Here is a 20289-nt window from a genome sequence, read left to right on the forward strand (position 1 = left end):
GGAAAGACAAGCTGATAGTCCACTTCCCAAACAGTACTAATGAGAGGAAAAGTCAAGCCTTTGACATCTGACTGCTTTATTCCCCCAGCAACAAACACCTCTATTAAAAACTCTCTGCAATGTTTCCTGGGTGGCATGGTGAGCCGACCATCAACGAGGAAAGCAGCAGTGCTCTGACAGAAGGTAAGCTCTTGCCTGGCAGGACTGGCAGCGAGTGTGCCTTGGCGCTGCATGTCCATCGCAGCAAGCCCGGGCTGGGGACCCCCATACTGGGCACCCCACGCAGCATCTTGCGCTGGCCACCCACCCCACCGGTCCCCATCCCTGCGAACACCGTGACCCGCAGGTCTCGGGGCGGGGGGTAGGGTACCGCTGGCCTGCGGGGGTCAGGTCGGTGCATCACCGGCTTTGCACCCACCCGGGGGCCGGTGGGCACACAGGGTGGCACCGGGGTGCCATGTCCCCAGGTGGGCAGAGGCATGCCCCCTCCCCTCAATCACGCCTTTGCAGCAGGCTGCGGCGTGCTGGCACCCTCTGCCCGGATTTGGGGAGCGGGACACACACACACACCAGCGGGGCTGCCAGCGCCGGGGGGGCTCCTGGGGCCCCCGGGACCCCGCGCCGAGCCGCCCCCCCCCCCCCCCCCCCCAGCTGGCCAGGCACTAATAACACAGATAATGAGAATGGTTAATTCCCAGCGGCCGGAGCGCGGATCCGCCGCCCCACGCCGCGCACCGTCCCTGCGGGCAGCGCAGCCCGCCCGCTGCCGCAGCGCCCGGGGCCGGCCGGGGCAGCCCCTCCCGCAGCGGCGGGCGCGGGGGGGGGGGGGCGGCGCAGGGAGGCTCGGCCTGTGCAGCCCCCTCCCCCCTCCCCTCCCCTCCCCTCTCTCCCTCCTCCCATGCCAACCTGCTGCCGCCTTTGTCAGCGCAGCCCGGCGCTATGGCATCCTGCTGGGGCTTCAGGCTCGGGCTCTTCCTCCTCCTCTTCCTCCGGGCTGGGAAGCGGCTGGTGCAGCGGCAGAGCCGGCCGTGACGGCCGCGCTCCCCGGGCCAGAGGCAGGCGGAGCCCCCAGGTGAGCCCCAGGTGCGGGGAGCGGGGCACGGATGTGCGAAGGGCTGGGGGGGCTGAAAGGGGCGCCCAGGAGGAGCGCCCCCCGCCCCCCATCTCCCGGGGCTGCCGGGGAGGGGGCTCCAGCACAGGCTTCCCCCCCGCCGGGTTAGGGCAGGTGGGGTAAGTGGAGGTAAGAGAGCCCCCCAGCCCCTGTGGTCCCTGCCGGGTGCCCCGGGGTCCCACCTCGTTGTCAGGCTCCCCGGGAAAGGGGGGGACTCAAAAATCTTGAAACTCTATCTGCGACTTTGGCGGCTCCGCTTCAGTCCCGCACAGCTGGAGGGGACCAAGTGGGTGACTCCTGGCCTGGGCCCCGGGACCCCTAAACCCCAAGCAGGAGGCCTGGAGGGATGGGGACCGGAGAATCCAGACCCACCGGAGCGAGGTCCGGTGGCAGTGGGGTTGTTAGAGGTTTGCTGTGGAGAAATCCAGGTTGCCCATTGATGGAATAAATCACTCGGGTTTAACTCGATTAGACCTTTTTGTGTTGGTTTGTCAGTGTTTGCAATGGTGTCTCCTTATGCAGAATTTCTTGGGGAAAAATGTGACTTGGATGCACTCTAATAATGCATTGAAAGGACGGAATTTGTGTGTGTTTATATGGGCCAATAGTTGGCAAAGAATAACCATGAACGTATGATGCAGTAATAATTCAAGTAATTTATTGCAGTTTTAGAATGATTGTTTGCACTTTCCCAGATCATATAGATATCTTAACCTGGATTGCGTAACTGAGCAACACAAATAGCCTAATGTTATTGTGCAAGAAAAATCAATGGCAAACCTTGTTTGACTTGAGCCCTGACACGGCTGTGAGGGTACGCTGCCTTTATCCACAAGTTCACAGTTAATTTATGCACTGGGAGCCTTTAAAAACTGCTCAGTTCTTGGGGGGTGGGATGCTTGTGTGTGCTGAAGTGTTGTGCAGGGTCCCTTTACAGCAGAGCCTGCCTCTGTTAAAGAGCTGGGTTTGTAAAGCGTAGTTTTCCATGGCTTGCTCGCACAAGCTGAGAGCCATAAAATAGTAACTTCTTCCAGTGCCGTCCCCACCAGTCCCCCCAGTGAACTGTGGATGAGGTTAGCGGTGGGATGCCCGGGAGGGTGCGAAGCATGCGTTGCTCCTGGGCAGAACGGCAGCGAGCCGCTGGTGAGAGCAGGAGCACAAGCCGTGTGAGCTCCCTGGCTGCAGGCGTTTGTCCGTGAATAAAAATCACCCCAGCGAGGCAGGGAGCCAACACACATCTGCTACCTGCCCCAGGGACCAGAGCCCACCCCGCTGCCACACAGCCGAGGGAACAGTCTGAAGGAGACTGCCCATGTTGGGATGTTCAGGAGGACTTTTCTCTTCAATGAAAGGTGGAGAGAAGCGATTGCCATTGTACAGGCAGGGCTTCAAAGTGCGCTTTTTAGTTTTCTTTTTAATGAGTGGCAGAAGGCAGGGGGAGGAGGAGGATTAAGGTGTGCGGAAACGGGTGTTGTTTGCCCGAGTGCCAGCTCCCATGTGTGTGCGCGGCGGGAGCCAGACAAGGCTCAAGGTGCTCATTCGTTCGTCGGAAATTTCTTAATGTTTTGACAGAGAAATGGATTTGTGAGTGTGGGGAGAAAACAAAAACTAAATTCCATCTCGATGTGTTACATGTTCCATGTGAGGCATGCATTGCCTGCCTTGTTTTATAGTATCTGGCGTTGGGAAGACAGGCTGAAAGATTTATGAGCTCAAGTTAATAGTAAACCAGCATATCACAGACTCTATATTAATGTTCTCCAGCGCTCAAGTAGCTGGCTCTTTCTGGGGGAATTTATGCAAGGATCACTCGCTCTGTCTGTCGCAACGTAATGGTATTATAGGGTGGCCCGTTAGTCACCATGGGGGGAAGCAAAACAAGGATGCTGTTTCCCTCTCGGCTGGTAAATCAAAGGGAGAGGGGAAATAATGACTCCAGCAACTGCATCTGTGTATTAGCTGCACCTGCTGTGGATATTGGGAAAGGGGGAGAGCAAATGTCAGAGACACAAAGAACAGGGAAGGAAATGAAGGAGGAAATAACGGAGGAAGATAACGTGGTCTGTCTGCCAGTGGCCATGATTCAGGCTCACGCAGGCACCTTGCCACCCAGCAGCTGCTCAGGGATCTCGAGTGGTGGGACTTTCTCTTGAATCCTGTGCTGGGATTTATCTGCCCCAGTGTATGCTGCCCTTAGCCTGTGCAGTGAGTGGGGCAGGGTTTGGGCTGAAGGTGCCTAGGGGGAAAGCAGCCAGGGCAACTGAGGAGCGGTGCTAATTTAATGAATTCCTGTGAATGTGAATTTTTAGGGTAGTCAGGAGGTGAGGGGCCCCCCTTCCCCAGCACTGATTTGGGAGGTGGTGAGGAGGGAAAGTGCGTTCTGGCATTTCTGCGGGGAAGCGAGCTGCATGAAAGAGTGCGCAGGTTCCCCAGGTCTGGAGGACCACAGGTCTCACGGAGGCTTGATTCCTGAAGACACCAGAAAATAGAACAGTATATTCCCTTTGTGCAGCAGAAAGCACCATTAGGGATGGAGGTTGCAGTCTTAATATTCTTGGTCTTCTCCTCCAGAGGCTGAGACAGTGGGTTAATGGTAAGATGAGAGCTCAGTTTGTTGCTCTTGGTGCAGGGAAAGACGGCATTGATTTGTGGTAAGCCTGGAGCTCATCTGCGTGCAAAGGGAGTCAGACCCCATCGATAGCCGTGCAATATGATGCTGTACAAGTCCATGCTGGGGTGGAATTGTGCTATTAGAGCAGCCAATGTTGAATCTTAGGAGGCTGACTCAAAGCGACCCTCCCAGTGTTAATATAACAAAATCATTGAAGATGAAATGTTAAGTGGCTCCTTTGGTCAGAGGCTGTCTTGCTGAAGATAAATAAGCTAGATCCTGTCCCTGTGTCTGATTAGCTCCATGTCTCTGGGGACCAAAGTAATTTTGGGGGTGATTTGAAGGGTGCATATGGCTGCTGGTAGTGAAGGTAAGGCATGAGGACGTTGGTGGAATTGAGGCCATCCGAGGAGACCCCGTGCTGTTGCTCTTGCTGTGGGTGCTTTCACTTGCTTTGCTGCTTTTGTCTGATTCATGACCCTGTACCCTCTTTAAAAGGCCTTCGTGTGCTTATTTCGGAGCCTTGCATTTATGTGCCATGTCCAGGTCTATTCTGGTCCTGCTTTGAGAGATAATGAATGAATGTGGACATAACAACTGAGATGGTGCGTGGCCAAGTGCTTGGCACCTGGGATGTGGCAGCTCCCAGGGTGACTTGCCAAGAGGTACCTGTCTCTGTCGCAGGCTGTTAGGAGGCTTGACAAGAGACAGAGGAGCTTAATGTGCCACTAAAAACCTTGGCACCGGGTTTTTACATCCTTGACCCAGGCAACAAGATTTCGAGGCCCTTATATATTATCCTTATGGGGTAGTACAGCTTATTCTTCACAGCCTGAATCTGTCACATGCTCCACTAGCAATGTTTCTGATGCGCGGGCACAAGGGAGCACGCATTTCCATGTCCAGGCAGGTACCTTTCACACCTAAAGTGCACTCACACCCGAAAGCTGTTTGTCAACAGCCAAGGAGTGAAGAGGAAAATTTTCTAACTCTTAGCTCAAGGTCTACCTATGATTTTGCAACCTGCCTTTTCAATTCCCACCTCCCGCAGGTGAGCCTCAGTTGAGCAAATTGGCCGAATTCCCACGTCAGCAGGCTCAGCTCTCTCCGGGTCACCCTTGTTTTAAAGCCTCTGTCACCTCCCTGTCCTCTCACTGCTGTACAGCTGACTGCCACCTCCCAGGCTGGGGTCTGGGAGCACAGGGTCCAACGCTGAGCTAAAGCAGGTCTAGCAGGGCTCCTCTGCTTGGGATCTGTGCTTCAGTGCCACTGCCTTACTGCTTGGGTATGGATTGGAGTCCCCAGACCAAGGCTCCTTGTCCGTGCTACATAAAAGCAATGCAAGATTTTGGGGTATGCAGGGCTTCCACTGAACTTGTCAGCACTCAGCACCTTTGAAAATCAGGCTGCACCCAAGTTTTACAAGATCCAGAGGGCTTAGCAACCTGAATTGAAGTTAAAACCTCTGATGGGAAGGGTATGCTAAGAATGGCTTGGTACAAAACAAAAAAGTTCAAGAAACTGTACCTAGGATATCCTCATTGGGATGAGAGAGTAAAGGCAGAAAGGTAGGGAACAAAATGGGTTGACAGTTTTAAGAAATATGATATTGCAAACTGACTACTTGCATATTTTAGCAGGAGTGTGAGCGGGGAGAAAGCAGGGTGCTGGCAGGCGGGTGCGGACAGCACAGAGTGTATATCAGGCTGTGAAGATGCATGTCCAGGTGAGGGTTTTGCAGGGAGCTGCGGAGTTACAGATGGGAGAAGATAGTTGCTTTTGCTGATATTCAGCCTGGAGGCAACAAAAAGACAGATTTCCACTCAGGCCCCAAATGGCAGATTTATAACATGTAAAAAATTGACTTGCAGTGCCAGTCCCCTGGCATCTGGGAAAGCCTCTGAGCCCCACATACGAAGTTTACTCTGGGAGTGCTTGGTGGGTTTGGTGGCAGGCAGGACAGTTTGGACCTAGCTTGGGAGCTTCATTGTGTAACGTTGACAAGTCAGAGCAATACAAAGGCAGGCTGTTAAAAAGGCTGTTCCTCTGGGTACACACTGTTGATAAAAAGGGATACAAGCATCCTCCTCCGGCTTTTAGTATTACTTTCTGGAGCCAAGCACTGAGCAATATATAACATTTTTTCTCTTTTGTCAGTTTGCAGGAGAGTTGTGCTGCTATGCACAATAGAGGAGCTTTAAAAGCAAACATGCATACAGCGAAGGTGTTGAAAAATCCCTGTAGCCTTTGGTTTCTGAGAGTTGTGTTTACAATCACAGACATACATTCACATTGCTGCTGCTCAACTTCTGATCATACGCAGTGGAAAGATGCTACTTAAATAAACAGCCAAGTCCGCATGGAGGTTTGTTTCATATTCTTATGGGCAACCCAGTGGTTTTTTCACCTCCTGAAGATGCTGCTGTGGCATTTCCTATGAAAGCTGATGTACGCTGGCTTCTGACACAGATAGTGATCACCAGCGTGTGATATCAGGGCAAGGTGAAAGGCTACAAGCAGGGGAACAGGAGCCCTGTATTCTTGCAGCGGTGCTCAGAAGTCCTGGGTTTTTGGCTGGGAGGTGATGTTTTAAATGAGTCATAAGAAACCTTGGAAGCCTGACTCTTGTGCTTCGCCATTTGGGTGGATATTCTGCATTTGATGAAGATGGAGAGACTAGTTCCAGGGGTTATCTAAGGGTGGCAGTGAATGGGGAAGATACCATACCTTTTTGGGGAAGGGAAAATATTTTTGTCATTCCTATCAGTAAGAATAACAAAGACAAAGTGAGCAAACATAGGAATTGGCAGGCTGCATCATCCCATGCTGTGTCTCTCCTAGTAGCCGACAACAGAGACACCAACAAGGATATTCACAGTAGGCAGATGAAAAATAAATTGCCCCCCATCAACATCCTTTCCTAATCCGTAATACCTAGAGGTTGGTTTCAGCTCTGGAAGTGCAGGGGTTTATATCCTTCCCAAGATGTTTGCTAGCATTAGCTGTGCTTGTCCGAGCTATTCTTGTTATCCACATAAATGTGCAGCCTTTGCTCTCCACCTCTGCCCTATCATTTTGGGCTGGTGAATGGAGCTGCGCTCCCTGGGTTTCTCTGGGAGCGCATCCCTGAAGAGGATGTTCTCTGTCCTTGATATTTCTCAGTCTTCAAAGCTACCCTGATTGGCAGCTAGCCCTCTAGCATCTGCTGGATTGGTTTCAAGGTTCAGTGGGAAATTTTTTAACTCTTTCTGTTCTTTTCTAAATGTTGCACTTTATAGCTGAAATGGGACTCACAGATTTTTCGCATGGGATCAGGCAGCTTTTTCATTACTGAATCATAAACTTAAGAAAAGATATTTCTGGAAAAAGTGTCATGGTAGAGCAGAGGAGAAAATAATGTTTTAAAATAAGCAAGATGGTACTTATGTGCTCAAATAACTTCTGAAAGCATGTCAGAAGTTTATTGTCAGAAGAATCTTCCTGAGAGCCATTTGCAGTCAGATATGAAAACAGCTGGGGTTGTCATGGTGTGCTAGATCATCTCTGGTTAGTCTAGGCCTAGAATTATTATCAAACAATTTGACGTGTGTGTACTTTCAACCTCTTGCCTGTTGGTAAGAAATTCTGTAAAAGCCCTGTAGCAAGCAGGCTGGGACTGTATATCTGCCATCAGTGCAGCCCCTCCAAAGCTTCTGCTGTTTATTCACTTGCTCACTTTAGTAGACACTGACATAAATGAGCCTCCTTGGATGAAATCCTGATTCCATTTAAGTATTGATTTCATCGATGCTAGGATTACCGCCTGGAGTCCAGAAATACAATGATGGGTTGTACAGGCAAGCCCTCGAATGCATGGCTAGGGAGTCAGGTCCCATCTGTGGCTGAATTACAAGGTTCTGGATATTATCTGTGGGTGACTTAGAATCTTTTTTTGTTTGCTGTTGTGTGTTGCTGTAGAAGTGGAACGCAGTTCCCAGACTAAACCACAAAATACGCTTAGAGGCATGGAGTCCAACCAGGATTCCTCGCTCTTCCTGGTGAAGATCTTGGAGGAGCTGGACACAAAGCAGAATACTGTTTCTTACCAGGACCTCTGCAAGTCCCTATGTGCAAGGTTTGATTTATCCCAGTTGGCGAAGCTCAGAAGTGTGCTGTTTTACACTGCTTGCCTGGATCCTAATTTCCCAGCAACTTTGTTCAAAGACAAAATGAGATGCACTGTAAACAATCAGCAATCAAAGAAAATCATGGTTGCAGCAGATATAGTAACAATATTCAACCTCATACAAATGAATGGGGGAGTGGCCAAGGAGAAACTTCCAGTTGCAAGGCAGAAAGTGAAGAAGAAAGAATCCTTTGAGTCCTGTAGATCTGACACGGAAATCTGCAATTTGGCAGACTGCGTGCCCAACTGCGAGCTGAATGACCAGGAATTCAATCGGGGCTTTCCAGTTAGAAGGTCTTCAAAATGCAGAAAGATGGACTGCAAAGACTGCCAGCAGTTTGTCCCCTCATCAGAACCCAACTTTTTACTGGGGGTTAATAAGGAGATGAAGGGTCGGGCTGCTTCTCTGGACAGGCTGCAGGCGTTGGCATCCTACTCCATCGCCACGTCTCCACCATGTGAGATGCAGAGTACGTACTTCCCCATGAACATTGAAAATGAATCTATTTCAGACCAGGACTCCTTGCCTATAAGTGCAGGAATAAAAGAAACTTTCATTTCGAATGAGGAGCCGTTCGTGATGCAGTCATGTGTCCAGAAAAGAAATATATTCAAAGAAGATTTTCATAATCTGATTACAATATCTCCCAACTTAATACCGTCTAACAAAAAGTCAGAAGATGGACACAGAGAGCCTCAGAACAGGAAAGAAAGCTCTAAGCAGGCTTTCTTCAACCACAGCTTTGAAATGCCATACAGCAGCCAGTACTTGAATCCAGTTTATTCTCCTATACCAGACAAAAGACGAGTGAAGCATGAAAGTTTAGATGATCTTCAAGCTTCAACGTATTTTGGCCCAACTACCATTCTCGGGCCCCAGGACACCAAAAAGTGGACTGGAAAGCCAGCCAAGCAAACTGCCTGGCCAGCTAAAAGCTGGAGTTTAAATACTGAGGAGGTACCTGACTTTGAACGGTCATTTTTTAATAGGAAGCAGTCTGAAGAGAAGCCACGATACCAGAGTTCAAACAATCCATCTCCAAGCTTCCCTTCAGCTGACAGGCATCAGTCCTACCTGAACACGAAGGAGCAGCAACCAATTATGCAAGCAAACTATGCTGTGAAACCAAATGGGCATAAACCCAAGGAAATCCCTTCCATTCTAGATGTGGAGAAACACGAGCCAGTCAAAAAGTTTAAGGATAAAAGTATCAATTGTACTTCTGTTCAGATCTTAAGCATCGACAGGACCACGAGTGTTGGGACACAAACAGAGCAGCAAGGTCTGGACCACAAGAAGTGCAAGGATTTGTGTGCGGCGGGCCAGGCCAAGTATGGTGAGCGGCACTCTCTCAAGCAGTCAGATGATGACTCCGAAATTGTGAGTGATGACATCAGTGACATTTTTCGGTTTTTGGATGACATGAGTATCAGTGGGTCCACAGGAGTGATGCAGTCTTCGTGCTACAACAGCACTGGTTCCTTGTCTCAGGTGCATAAATCAGACTGTGAGAGCTCACCTGAGCACAATTTGACTAAAATCTCCAACGGGAATGCCTGTAACAAATTGGATAAAGTGGTCCGGGCAGATATCAGCAACACAGATGATGAACTAAAAACGAGTGTCTGCAAATTAGTTTTGAGGATTGGTGAAATAGAAAAGAAACTGGAATCTCTCTCAGGCGTCCGAGAAGAAATCTCCCAAGTCCTGGGAAAATTAAGCAAGTTGGATCAAAAAATTCAACAGCCAGAGAAGGTCAGTGTACAAATAGATCTCAATTCGTTGACGAGTGAGGCTGCATCAGATGAGAGTAACTCCCCACAGATATTTCAGTGCCACAATACTCCTCATGGAGGCAAACTGGAGAATAATCCAGAATGGTGCTGTTCGGATGCCAGTGGAAGTAATAGTGAGAGTCTTCGGGTAAAAGCCTTAAAAAAAAGTTTGTTTACGAGGAGGTCATCGAGATCATTAACAGAGGAAAACAGTGCAACTGAATCCAAAATAGCAAGTATTTCAAACTCTCCCCGAGACTGGAGAGCTATTACTTACACCAACCAAGTTGGCATTACAGAAGAGGAGATGAAAGAGAGAGATGGAGGAGAAAATAAGGACTGGCACAGGAAATCTAAAGAGGTAATTTCAACTTTAACTCACATAATAAGCACTTAAAAATAATCTAGTTATGAATGTCTTCCATAGTCATCACAAGCCTCAGGGTATGACAACATTTTGCCCTGCCGTATTATGCTTGTCTTTATTGTTATCATAATTGAGCGATTTTGTACCTGTATGTTCTGGCTTGGTAGCTGTAATATGGTCACATTGTTCTCTAAAAGCTTTGCTCTTTTGAAAAGGGGGTGGGGGGGTAATGTGAGTGACGTCTTTGGAAGGTGATGGTATTCTTCATCATCAGTGGCTATGTAAGGGGGCTGGGTAATTAACTTGGTGAAAAGGTTGTGGGGAAAATTGAAATTCTCTAGTGGTTGTTTTAGAAGGGGTACTTTGAAACTGCATTGTGACGGCTTTTATCAGAGAAGTATGTGCATATTTAAAAACCAACCAAATAGATTCATGGATTCAAATCCCTCAAGAAAAGAGTCCTTGTACGTGTACCGTGAGACTCTTAACTGTAGTAATGTTCTCTATATCTGACTTTCACGGTCATTTAAATGAGTCTTAAGCCTCCCATTGTGGAAATGCAGCATAGCTGTGGGCTTGTTTCGGTTGGTCAGAAAAACTGCCCATCCCTCCTAACAGCTGCCCACCACTGTCTTCACAGACCCCATAGCTACTGTGGCCATCCTTGTGCTGGGCTCTGGTTGTTGCTCAGTTGAAACTGTGCATGGTGTGGGCAGTTGTTTCTGTTTCACGGACAGTGGAGAGGGTTGGGGGTCCTTCAGCTCTCTTGTCAATCAGGACCACATGATGGGCATGCTGTCCTTATGATGGGGAATGAGGGCAGAGAAGGGTTGAGAAAGGAGAGGAAGAAGTTTGGTGGAAATAAGTGTAGCTGGGTAAACACGGAACTATAAACCGTGGGTTGTTAGTAGGTTGCAGAAGAGGAAGAAGGTTACCCTTAGTAAGCCCAAACCTTGGCTTTTCTGTAAACTGAACTGCCCAGGATGAAATGGTGACTTTGCAAGTCCTCACTCCTGCAGCAGACCATGGCTGGCACTGGATGGGTACCATGGATGGTATGGTGTCAAGGGCGTGCTGCATGGGGGCTTTCCTCAAGACTTCTTCATGTTAAGATTGATCTGGAAACAGAAAACTAGAAGTGTGCATGGATGTCTCAGCTTTTCCAGATCAGATCAGCTAGACTTCTCTGGATGCCAGGGCCGTTTTCAGGATTGTTTTATAATCTGTAAACAGTACAAAACCTAAATTTCTTCTGCTGCATCAGCTTTGTGTTCATATTATAGTGAACATGAGCTGTAAAATACCTCTTTGGTCTGGTTGTGAGGAGGTGGGCAAATGGATTAAGGCCATCCAAAACTTTTGTCCTAGGTGGTACTTTTTTAATAAAATGGTGATTCTGAAAGGAATATCTCTGTCCTTTGTGTTTAACCCCCTCATAGTCCTGTTTCTTCTCTCAAATTCTTTTGAACCCTATTGCAGGCAGACAGGCAATATGAAATCCCACAGCCACATAGACTCTCTAAACAACCAAAAGATGCTTTCTTGATTGAGCAAGTCTTTAGTCCTCATCCCTACCCCGCATCACTCAAGTCACACATGAAAAGCAACCCGCTCTACACAGACATGAGGTTGACAGAGCTGGCTGAAGTGAAACGCGCCCAGCCATCATGGACCATAGAGGAATATACAAGGAATTCAGGGGATAAAGGCAAGATTGCAGCATTGGATCTACAAGTGAGTCCCATTTGTTTAATGTGAATGGCTTGATTGCAAATGGATGTTGCTAGAATATGTGTTTAAGAAGGGATTTGGATAGCTCAGGAAGGAGCTATGCAGCGTTGAGCCTCTAATCTTGCTGATCCCTATCCATCCTGGCCAGGGACAAAGAAGAATGTGGATGTTTAATTGCTGAATGGTGATCCTTGACAGGTTGGTGCTCCCAGCTTATTCTGCAATGGAGAGATGTCTGCTAAGCTTTCATGGTGTTGGTAGCTCTAAAGAAGAGTTGAGGGATAAAGGGATGCAGAGCTGAACCAGTCCCAAACTGCAGCAAGGCAGAATGGTGCAGGAGCTGGCATTGCTGCTTTCTCTTCTATCCTTGTTCTGCCTGAATTATTCACGGAGAATTTGTTAGGTCTTTTTCCATGTTGTTAGGAACATGAGACATAAAATACTTGTAGATGGCATTCAATACCATGACTGTTTTTGAAACACATCACTGTTGCAGCTTTGAAGTGGCTGTTGGAAACCAACATCATGTGAAGAGCAGATCAGCTAATGGGCATGTCTCGTTTGCATTTTAGTCCAGCTTGGAAGGGAGCAGGTTCTTCTGCAACAAGCAGAGCAGAGGAAGTTGCTGGGAGACAAATTCAAAATTTGATTTAAATTTTCCCAAACTGTAGTGTATTTGAAATCACAATCCTGATATATAATGGGCTGCCTGGACCCGGGACTGAGTGCCCATGTTGGATACTCTGTGCCATGTTGGATGCATGTCTAGCCTGATAAACACAGGACATCTTCTGGGAAGGAAGATGTCTGAGTACAGGTTTAAAGAGGAAGCATGAAGAGTGACATCCAAAACGTGTAAAGACCAAACAAATGTTGCAGTATTTGGTCATGAAACCCAAAACGCACCACATAATGAAATCCACACTGATGTGCAGATCTCTGTGTATCATTTACATGCACTTATCCAGCAGCATGCTGAATCAGTGGGGGGACTGGTGCTGCCCACGGGTGTTTTGGGCTCCTTGCATGTGTATGCGTGCCCCAGAGCACAGCAAGCTGTCTCAGCTCGCTACAGGCTCGGCAGCGGTTGGGGTACACTGGCCTACAGCTCGGGGCACATCAGCATGGCACTAGCCTGGCTCTGTGACCAGCGGTCTGCTTAGTGCAACCCTACCCCAGCCAACAGTCTGCTTGTCTCCAGAGCTTGTCTGCCAGGGAAGGTGGTGTGCAGGAGCCCGAGACCTGCTGCTTCACATCAGCGTTAAAGGGCTTACTGAATTCCTAACGCTGGCATTGCAGACTCTGTGCCAGAGTAGGAAAAGGCTGAAAGGGGTTCCTCTGCAGCAGGCAGTCACAAAGCATCCCTTACCTGCTGCGCAGAGGCAGCAACGGAGGTGATATTTGGGAGCAAAGCTCCCCTGGGAGAAGTGTTCTCCATCTGCTCCTCATAGGGCTGTTTCGTTCCCCGTAAGCAGCTCTGTGCGACTGTGAGCAAACCAGAGAAATCGGCTTATTGCCATCATTTATCTTTAGGATAAAGGTGATAAAACTTTACTGGTTTGATTCTCTGCCTCCAAAAGGACTGCCAGAATTGCAGCTACTCCACAAAGCCCATGTCTAGACTTTATAATAGAGCTTACTGACAAACTTAAAAAATAGACACAGACTGATGAGTGGGTTTTTTTTCCCAGTGATTAAGTTTATTAGAACTGAAAGTAAATACATTACGCTTTAATGAACATTCCTACATATGGCAACGAAACGGGAAAGGAAGCTGATTAACAGTAATGGGCCTTTTTAATAATGTATCTTCCTTCTGAAGTAGTTAAAAGGTCAATACCAAGGCAGAGAGGTCCAAAAGTGTAATTTCCTTGAAGCATAGCATGGCTATCTTTGGGGTTTTTCTACCTTTATGTATTGAAAATTTCTCCTGGAACTTGACAAGTCTGCTGGTTTTTTCTTCAAAAAGAGAAACTGCAAAGCCAGTCAGGCCAAAGTTTGTCCCAGGTGTGGGGTCTGTGTGAGGTGTCACTGCTTTGCTCTGTGTATGATGATCCACTGGGATGAAGCATTGTCAGGCCATTTTCTGATGCTTCTGGAGACGATGTTGCTGATTGTTTTTAGAAAGCTGGGACAGGTCATTCAGACCCCGAACGGTACAATCTCAGACTGTTTCAGCATACTAGTGCTATTGTAGAGCTGTCTGTTAAACAATGATAAAACCATAGCTTAATTTTACTTGTTTGTTTCTGGCGTAGCTATAATATCACTCCCTGTAGTAGTTCTGTGCGTGAAGCAAATGCTGCTTTCAGGCAAAGCAAGGTTTCAGCCAGTAGCTCATGGTCACAAAATCTGAATTAGCCAATTAAAGGCTTACCCAAATCCCTCTCAAGTCAGCTGGAGTTTCTTTGTGCGGAGTCCAACAAGCTTTGGATCAGGTCCGTTAGGAGCACAGAAATGGTGTGTGTTAGAGTATACTTACTGGAACATTGTATGTGGATTTTTTTTTCTTTTTCTTTTTTTTTTTTTTTTTTTTAAATAAATGGTCTTTTGGAGCCCCAGACACAGGAGGCAGCTTTGAGAAAAAGCTGTCATTTTTCAGAATGTTCTTTTTACTTGATTCCTTTCTGCTGGTAAGTGCAATATAATGCCTAGTTTTTTATTTCCCCCCATTTTCCTAATAGAAAGGATGAAGGGAAGAAAACAAGCAAAGTGGAGATGCAGAGCTTGAAGAGGTTTCAAAATCTTAGGAAGAAAAAACTAAAAGATAAAAAAAGCCCCAAAACAAAAACATTCAGGTGGTTGGCTTTCATTCTGTGACCAATTCACATTCCTTTTAAGTTTTTTTGTTTTGTTTTGCTCACCTGTGTGAAATGAGGGCAAAGTTGTCCATTTCTTAAGCATGTTTTTTGAAATCACCTGCAACCTGGAGACACTCAGACTTTGGCAACAAGCAGAGTGTTTCCTCCTGTGGAAATACAGATTGTGCCATTGGGGTTAAATGGTCTCATCTGTGGAGATGGTCCAGAATAATGTGTGGTAGCAAATATTAAACCAGGTGTCCAGTTCCCTTTCTCCTCTTGCCCCTAAAACTGAGACAGTCTCATGCATTCAGATGACTTTCAGAAGATGGAGCTGGAAGGAGAGCCCAGATCTGAGGATCGTTCTGTCCTGGGTGATTTCATGGACATCCGCTTGCAACCTGCCTGTGCGGGGTGCTCAGCACCTGCTGCCTGTGGCTGTGCATTCCCGCTGGCGTGAAGGGCCAGGGCCGCTGCCCCCAGGCATTGCCCTTCTGGTGGGGGTCTGCAGATCACCCGTCCAGAGGGGCTGGGTGCTGGGGGCCGGAGCTGGGCAGTCGCACCCTGCAAGCAAGTTATGGCAGCAAAATTAGGGTTAGATTTATAAGATGTAGTGCATGAGGAGTGTGTGGTAAGAACCCTTCCCATCAGCTGGGCTTTAATAATTTAAAAAGCAGTAACAGACCGTTAGTTGCTGTCATCTCTGCTCTCTAGCAGATTAAAGAGGTTTTATTTAAATGCCATCCAAGATGACGAAGTTTCCAGCAAATCAGAGGTATGTGAGGGATTTTGCAACAGAATTATACTATTGCAGGAGTTTAATTTTTGTTGTATTTTGTTGCCACTTTTGTTAGCCTTATGGAACTGGGACCAAGAGTTGAAAGGATGTGAGAAGTGGCAATTTATCCTGACAGCAGAGCCAGATGCAGTTGGGAGGCCTTCAGGCATATCTGCTTGCTTTATTTATTTTCTTAATGACAGATCCCAGACAATTAACAACTGTTTCCTTTTAATTTTTAGACTCAAGAATCTTTAAACCCAAACAACTTAGAGTACTGGATGGAAGACATTTATACTCCTGGCTATGATTCCTTATTAAAACGCAAAGAAGCCGAGTTCAGAAGAGCAAAGGTTTGCAAGATAGCTGCCCTGATAGCAGCAGCAGCTTGTACGGTTATTCTGGTCATTGTAGTTCCCATTTGTACAATGAAATCCTGAACCTGCGGAGACCCGTGACTCCCGGCCGCGTGTATATCAGATAGCTCATGCTGTGTTTCAAACGTCTGGTGGCAAAACTGTAAGGGATTTGCTAAGGAAGAATGTTCTGAGGATAACCTGATGGAGAATGCTGTAAATGTAGGCAAAACACAAAACAACTAGAGACACTTTTTTTTTTTTTAAAAAAAAGTATTATTTTAAATAACAGACTGTGAGGTGGAGTTAGTGGGAACTTGGTTCAATTTTTATGCATTTTTAAAAGTGCAATTTTTTTTTCCTAAAGAAACTATGTTTTACAGAACCAGAGACTGATGAGAATCCAGGCAAAAGAGGAAGGTTGTCTGAGCTATGTTGCATTTAACAGAGGTATGGGTACATGGAGGTAGCACTGTATAGAAGGGAATGTTCTATATGCATTACACTGGGGAGCTAGGAAAAGTCTTAAAGCTCTCTACAATGTAGAAAACTTTGAATGTATTGTATTTTTTTTATAGTATTTATGTATTTCATAACCATTTGATTGAAAGCAGACTGTGTAGCCATGAACAGAGTTCATTTCTATGTTCAGATTAAAAAGTGCTCTTTGTATTTGGTCTTGCCCTAAGACCCACTATCATCACTGAGTACTTAGATAAGTGCAATGTGCTGCAGACCAAAAAGATTATGTTTTAAAGCAATCACAAGAGGTTTTAGTTGCTTCTGTTGAATAATATTTGGATAAAGCTGGCAAACTTGCCTTGCCAAAAGGGTATTCTTTACCTCCGCAGACAGTGAAATTGTCTCAGTTTCACTCCTGCCAGCAAGTAAAGCTGGCAAATCAAAGCAACGCTCTGTTAAAGTTCTTGGAAATGTAATCTGAACAGTTATAATTTTTTTTTTCACAAAGTCTTTGTGCCTTTTTTTAGACTGCAGCTTAAATAGAACTGTTTAATTTTGTTATTTTAAGCCCATAACATAAATCACAGCATAATGGGTACTAATGGAGGTTTTTTTTCCCGCAAGCTTTCTATACAGTTCAGAGTGTTCCTCACTCTGCAGGGCTGGTGGGTACTGAGCATTGTATTAAGGGCACAATTTTTCAACACTAGTGGAAACTTGCTGTTAATGCAATGCATTCAGCATGGGGAGACCTTTTGCTTCCCTCTTGCTGATGTACTTAAGAATTATAGTTGACTCTACTGGACAGCAAGCAGTCTGTGTCCCATGGGAAATGTCCATTTGATGCTTTATCCCAAATGCAAATAGCAGGTTCAAAGGAATTCTCAAGCTATAACAGAAATTACCTGCCATGGTTAAAGAAAGCAAATACCCAGACGGTATTACTCTTCTGTCAAGTATAGATCTAAAAAAAAAAAAAAGTTTAAAAAAAAAAAGTTTAAATAAATAAAAAAAAAAGTCATTCAGGAAATAATGTGATCTTGCTGGTCCTCTAAGGGAAAGGAGATTCTGTTAGTGAATGCTCTTTATGTAGGGTAATTTGGTTTCCTCAGAAGCAGCCTCCCTACATGATGACACAGCAGCTAGGAAAGCATCAGATGCTCATTCCTCCGGCTCTCTGGGATGTGCTGCACTTGCTGTTTGTTTCTGGGTGGTTTAAAAAAAGTAGTGGGGAAAGAGCGTGTGGGAGGCGAAGGCTTTGTTGTGACTTTAGATGTATGTCAGTTCTTTCCTGCAGCTGGAGAGCTGTTTACACACTGCTTGTGTGCTGTATTTTATTTAGGGATAGATGATCCCTGGGACTGTTGATCTATCAGAAAAACAAGTTGTAAGCACAGGGGCAGGTGTTCCATCAGCAAATACAGAACAAGGATAAGCCCCTAGACCAAAATCTGCGCCTGCCTGGCCTGAATCCTGATCCAAATTCTGTAGCTTTGGCCCATACCTAATACCAAGATTATTTCTCTTTCCTCCCAGATGCTGCAGGATGGAGTCACAGTAGGGAGGGAGCAATTCACACTGTCTATTTTAAGCTGCCTTTGGTTATGGTGTGATTCAGAGTACCTGAGTTTAGGAGCTCAGGATCCGTATGTAGTAAATATAGACAGGTAGAGAAACCTCCAGGGACGATTCAGAGCTGCCAGCAAGATATCTAATATTAGACATGTGAATACACTCTGGAGGGCATTGCTCTGCAGTTTACTTTATGCACAATTTAAGTTGATTGTATATGTGAAAAAACCCATTCCTGGTTCCGGGTAATGTCAGAAAGCCCTTTTACACCCCTCCTTGGCCTGGTGATAGCAAGCACCAGGTGCTGCTGGAAAGAGCAGCGTGGCCCTGTGGTGGCACAGTCAGTCCCCTGCCTGCCCACGCTGGCAGTGACAAGTCCCTTGGAGGGGCAGGGTGAGTATGGGATGGACACGGGGCAGACTTCCCCCCCCCCCCCCCAGATTCACCAGTCCCCCTCTGCTAGCCTGAGTGGGCTGACCCTGCTGCCCTCAGCCCGACATCAGCAGCACTGCCTCCATCGCATCTCAGTAATCTGATTTTAGACAATATCTCAGTGGAGATGCGAGAAGGGTGCAGGAGGTGTTATTGATCACAGGGGCGGGCTGGGGCTGTGCTTGCACTGATGTGTTAGAAGAGATGTAAGAACCCCTGTTTTGTCTGTGCAGGAATAATTTTTTTTTTTTGTCTGTGCAAGACTCATCCAGCTGGCACCGGGTGAATCCTTGCATTAGAGATGCCCAAAATCCTGAGGAGGATTTGGCCGGTTTTGGTGCTGTGGGTGACATGGAGCTGGCCCAACCCAAGCACTCAGCATCCCAAGCATCCATGCAACTCCTAATTTATCAAGGTGCTTTTGCCCATCCTTACTTTGCACAAGCTGCCACTGGCACCCATCGTTATTGGGGCAGTGGTTTTGCTACACGCCAGACTGTGGTTTGTCATGGATCTCCCTCTTGGGGCTTCATTTGGCTCCTGCAATCTCTGGGATCATCTCCATGGTGCCAGGAGCCCGAGGGGAGCGGGGAAAGCAGAGCCCGTATCCCTGCCTTCCCCCTCTGCAAATACCTCCAGGAGCTGCTGCCTTGCTGTCTCCTCTGCAGCTCCTCGGCACCACCGGGATGCGCATCCCTAGCCATTCCCAGTGGGTTTTGCATCTGGCACAGAACTCTTTTCAGTTAAAATAGGTAAGGAGATGGAGTGGTGGGATGCTGCTGCTGCAGGAGAGCAGTCTGGGCAGGAGAGACTCTTCTGCGCAGAGTATACAAGCTAGGTGAAATCCTGACAATATTAACCTGCAAGAATATTGTGATCAACCTTGTGAACCAGTTACCAACTAGAATATACTGTATACTATATGATAGACTTTTGTATAAAAAAAAATTAAACAAATTAAAGCTATAGGTACATTGTAATCCTTGGTGTGATTGAAAAAAGTGTCCTAGATTGTATTACTTAATTAAAATAATGATGAGCATATTGAACTGTTTTTCGTATTTATGCCTTATAAACTTGATATATTACACATGATAAAATGAAACTGCAAGAATTATAAAAAAAGATACTCCATTTTGGGGGCAAATCCCATTTGCTTTTCCTAAAACAAGAGTGCTGCTTGAAATGAGCTCGATAAATCATGTGTGAAGATGAGCAAGAACAGGATCTGTCCCCAAATGACTTTTTAGGATTTTTTTTTTAATGGGGCTTTCTTTAATGTACTATGTAATAATTTTATTTTATAAAGTTACTGTACAATGTTGCCTTTTGGTTCATTTAAATATAATACCAAATAAACTTGAAAATTACAGAGTCCTAAGTTTTAATGGAACAGTTATAATAATTTATTACTTCATTGCTTTTCCTTTTTTTTCTTTTTTTTTTTTCCCAGGGACATCAAGATAGCCATGGGATGCGAGTGTCTCGGTGTTAGATAACTAAGCAGCCTGTCTTAGTTCTTGGCAGAATTGCTAATGGATTTCTCACTTGTGAAATAATAAGATGGCAGAAGATAATGAAAAATGAGTTTGTTGGGTTTCTTTTAAAAGCTCCTTTGCATTACGTTCTTTGGGCTTCTGGCAGATTAGCTCTTGACACTAATCATAATATTTCATTTTATAGGTTATTTCATGACTGGGTTTTGCCGTATCAACAGTTTTAATAAGGTCACGACTAATATTTTGATATGTTTCACTTACATGTTTATACAGCCACTGTCCCTTTTAAGTCAGTACTACAGATAACTATTTATAGTCACCTATCAACAGGCAGTTTGCTTAGGTTTTCTATATAAATTTAATTTGCTGCTTTTGACTTGTTAATTGTAAAACCAGTTTGTCTTAAAATTCCAGCTGTTGAACCAAAGACAGAGCATCAGAGGTTGCAAAGGGCAGCTGCCGAGAAGAGGACATGTATAAATAATGAACAATGACATGAAAGCATAGTAATGTAAGATCTTGATTTCCTCATCTCCACTGCATAAACACCTTTAATGCACTGCTTTAGCAGCCTTGGTCAGGATGGGAGTGCTGAATGCTCTCTGCAAGGCCAGGCCCCCAGCTCCAG

At 46.3% G+C, this 20289-nt stretch overlaps 1 protein-coding gene across 1 annotated transcript; it reads left to right on the top strand.

The window, feature by feature from the left end:
- Positions 1-892: 892 nt before the first annotated feature.
- Positions 893-19567, top strand: MINAR1 (membrane integral NOTCH2 associated receptor 1). Its single transcript, XM_037395836.1, has 4 exons — positions 893-1072; positions 7680-10024; positions 11510-11764; positions 15583-19567. The coding sequence occupies exons 2-4, from the start codon at positions 7727-7729 to the stop codon at positions 15778-15780; spliced, it is 2751 nt and encodes a 916-aa protein (XP_037251733.1). The 5' UTR covers positions 893-1072; positions 7680-7726; the 3' UTR covers positions 15781-19567.
- The last annotated feature ends 722 nt before the right edge of the window (positions 19568-20289 follow it).

The sequence above is a fragment of the Falco rusticolus genome, chromosome 7 (assembly GCF_015220075.1).
Source record: "Falco rusticolus isolate bFalRus1 chromosome 7, bFalRus1.pri, whole genome shotgun sequence".
Classification (NCBI taxonomy): Eukaryota; Metazoa; Chordata; class Aves; order Falconiformes; family Falconidae; genus Falco; species Falco rusticolus.

Excerpts from the sequence above, each read along its gene's own strand:
- MINAR1 (XM_037395836.1), top strand. The coding sequence starts at position 7,727 with ATGGAGTCCAACCAGGATTCCTCGCTCTTCCTGGTGAAGATCTTGGAG. Across the intron at positions 10,025-11,509 it reads GGCACAGGAAATCTAAAGAG|GCAGACAGGCAATATGAAAT; the intron begins GTAATTTCAACT and ends ACCCTATTGCAG. Across the intron at positions 11,765-15,582 it reads TTGCAGCATTGGATCTACAA|ACTCAAGAATCTTTAAACCC; the intron begins GTGAGTCCCATT and ends TTTAATTTTTAG.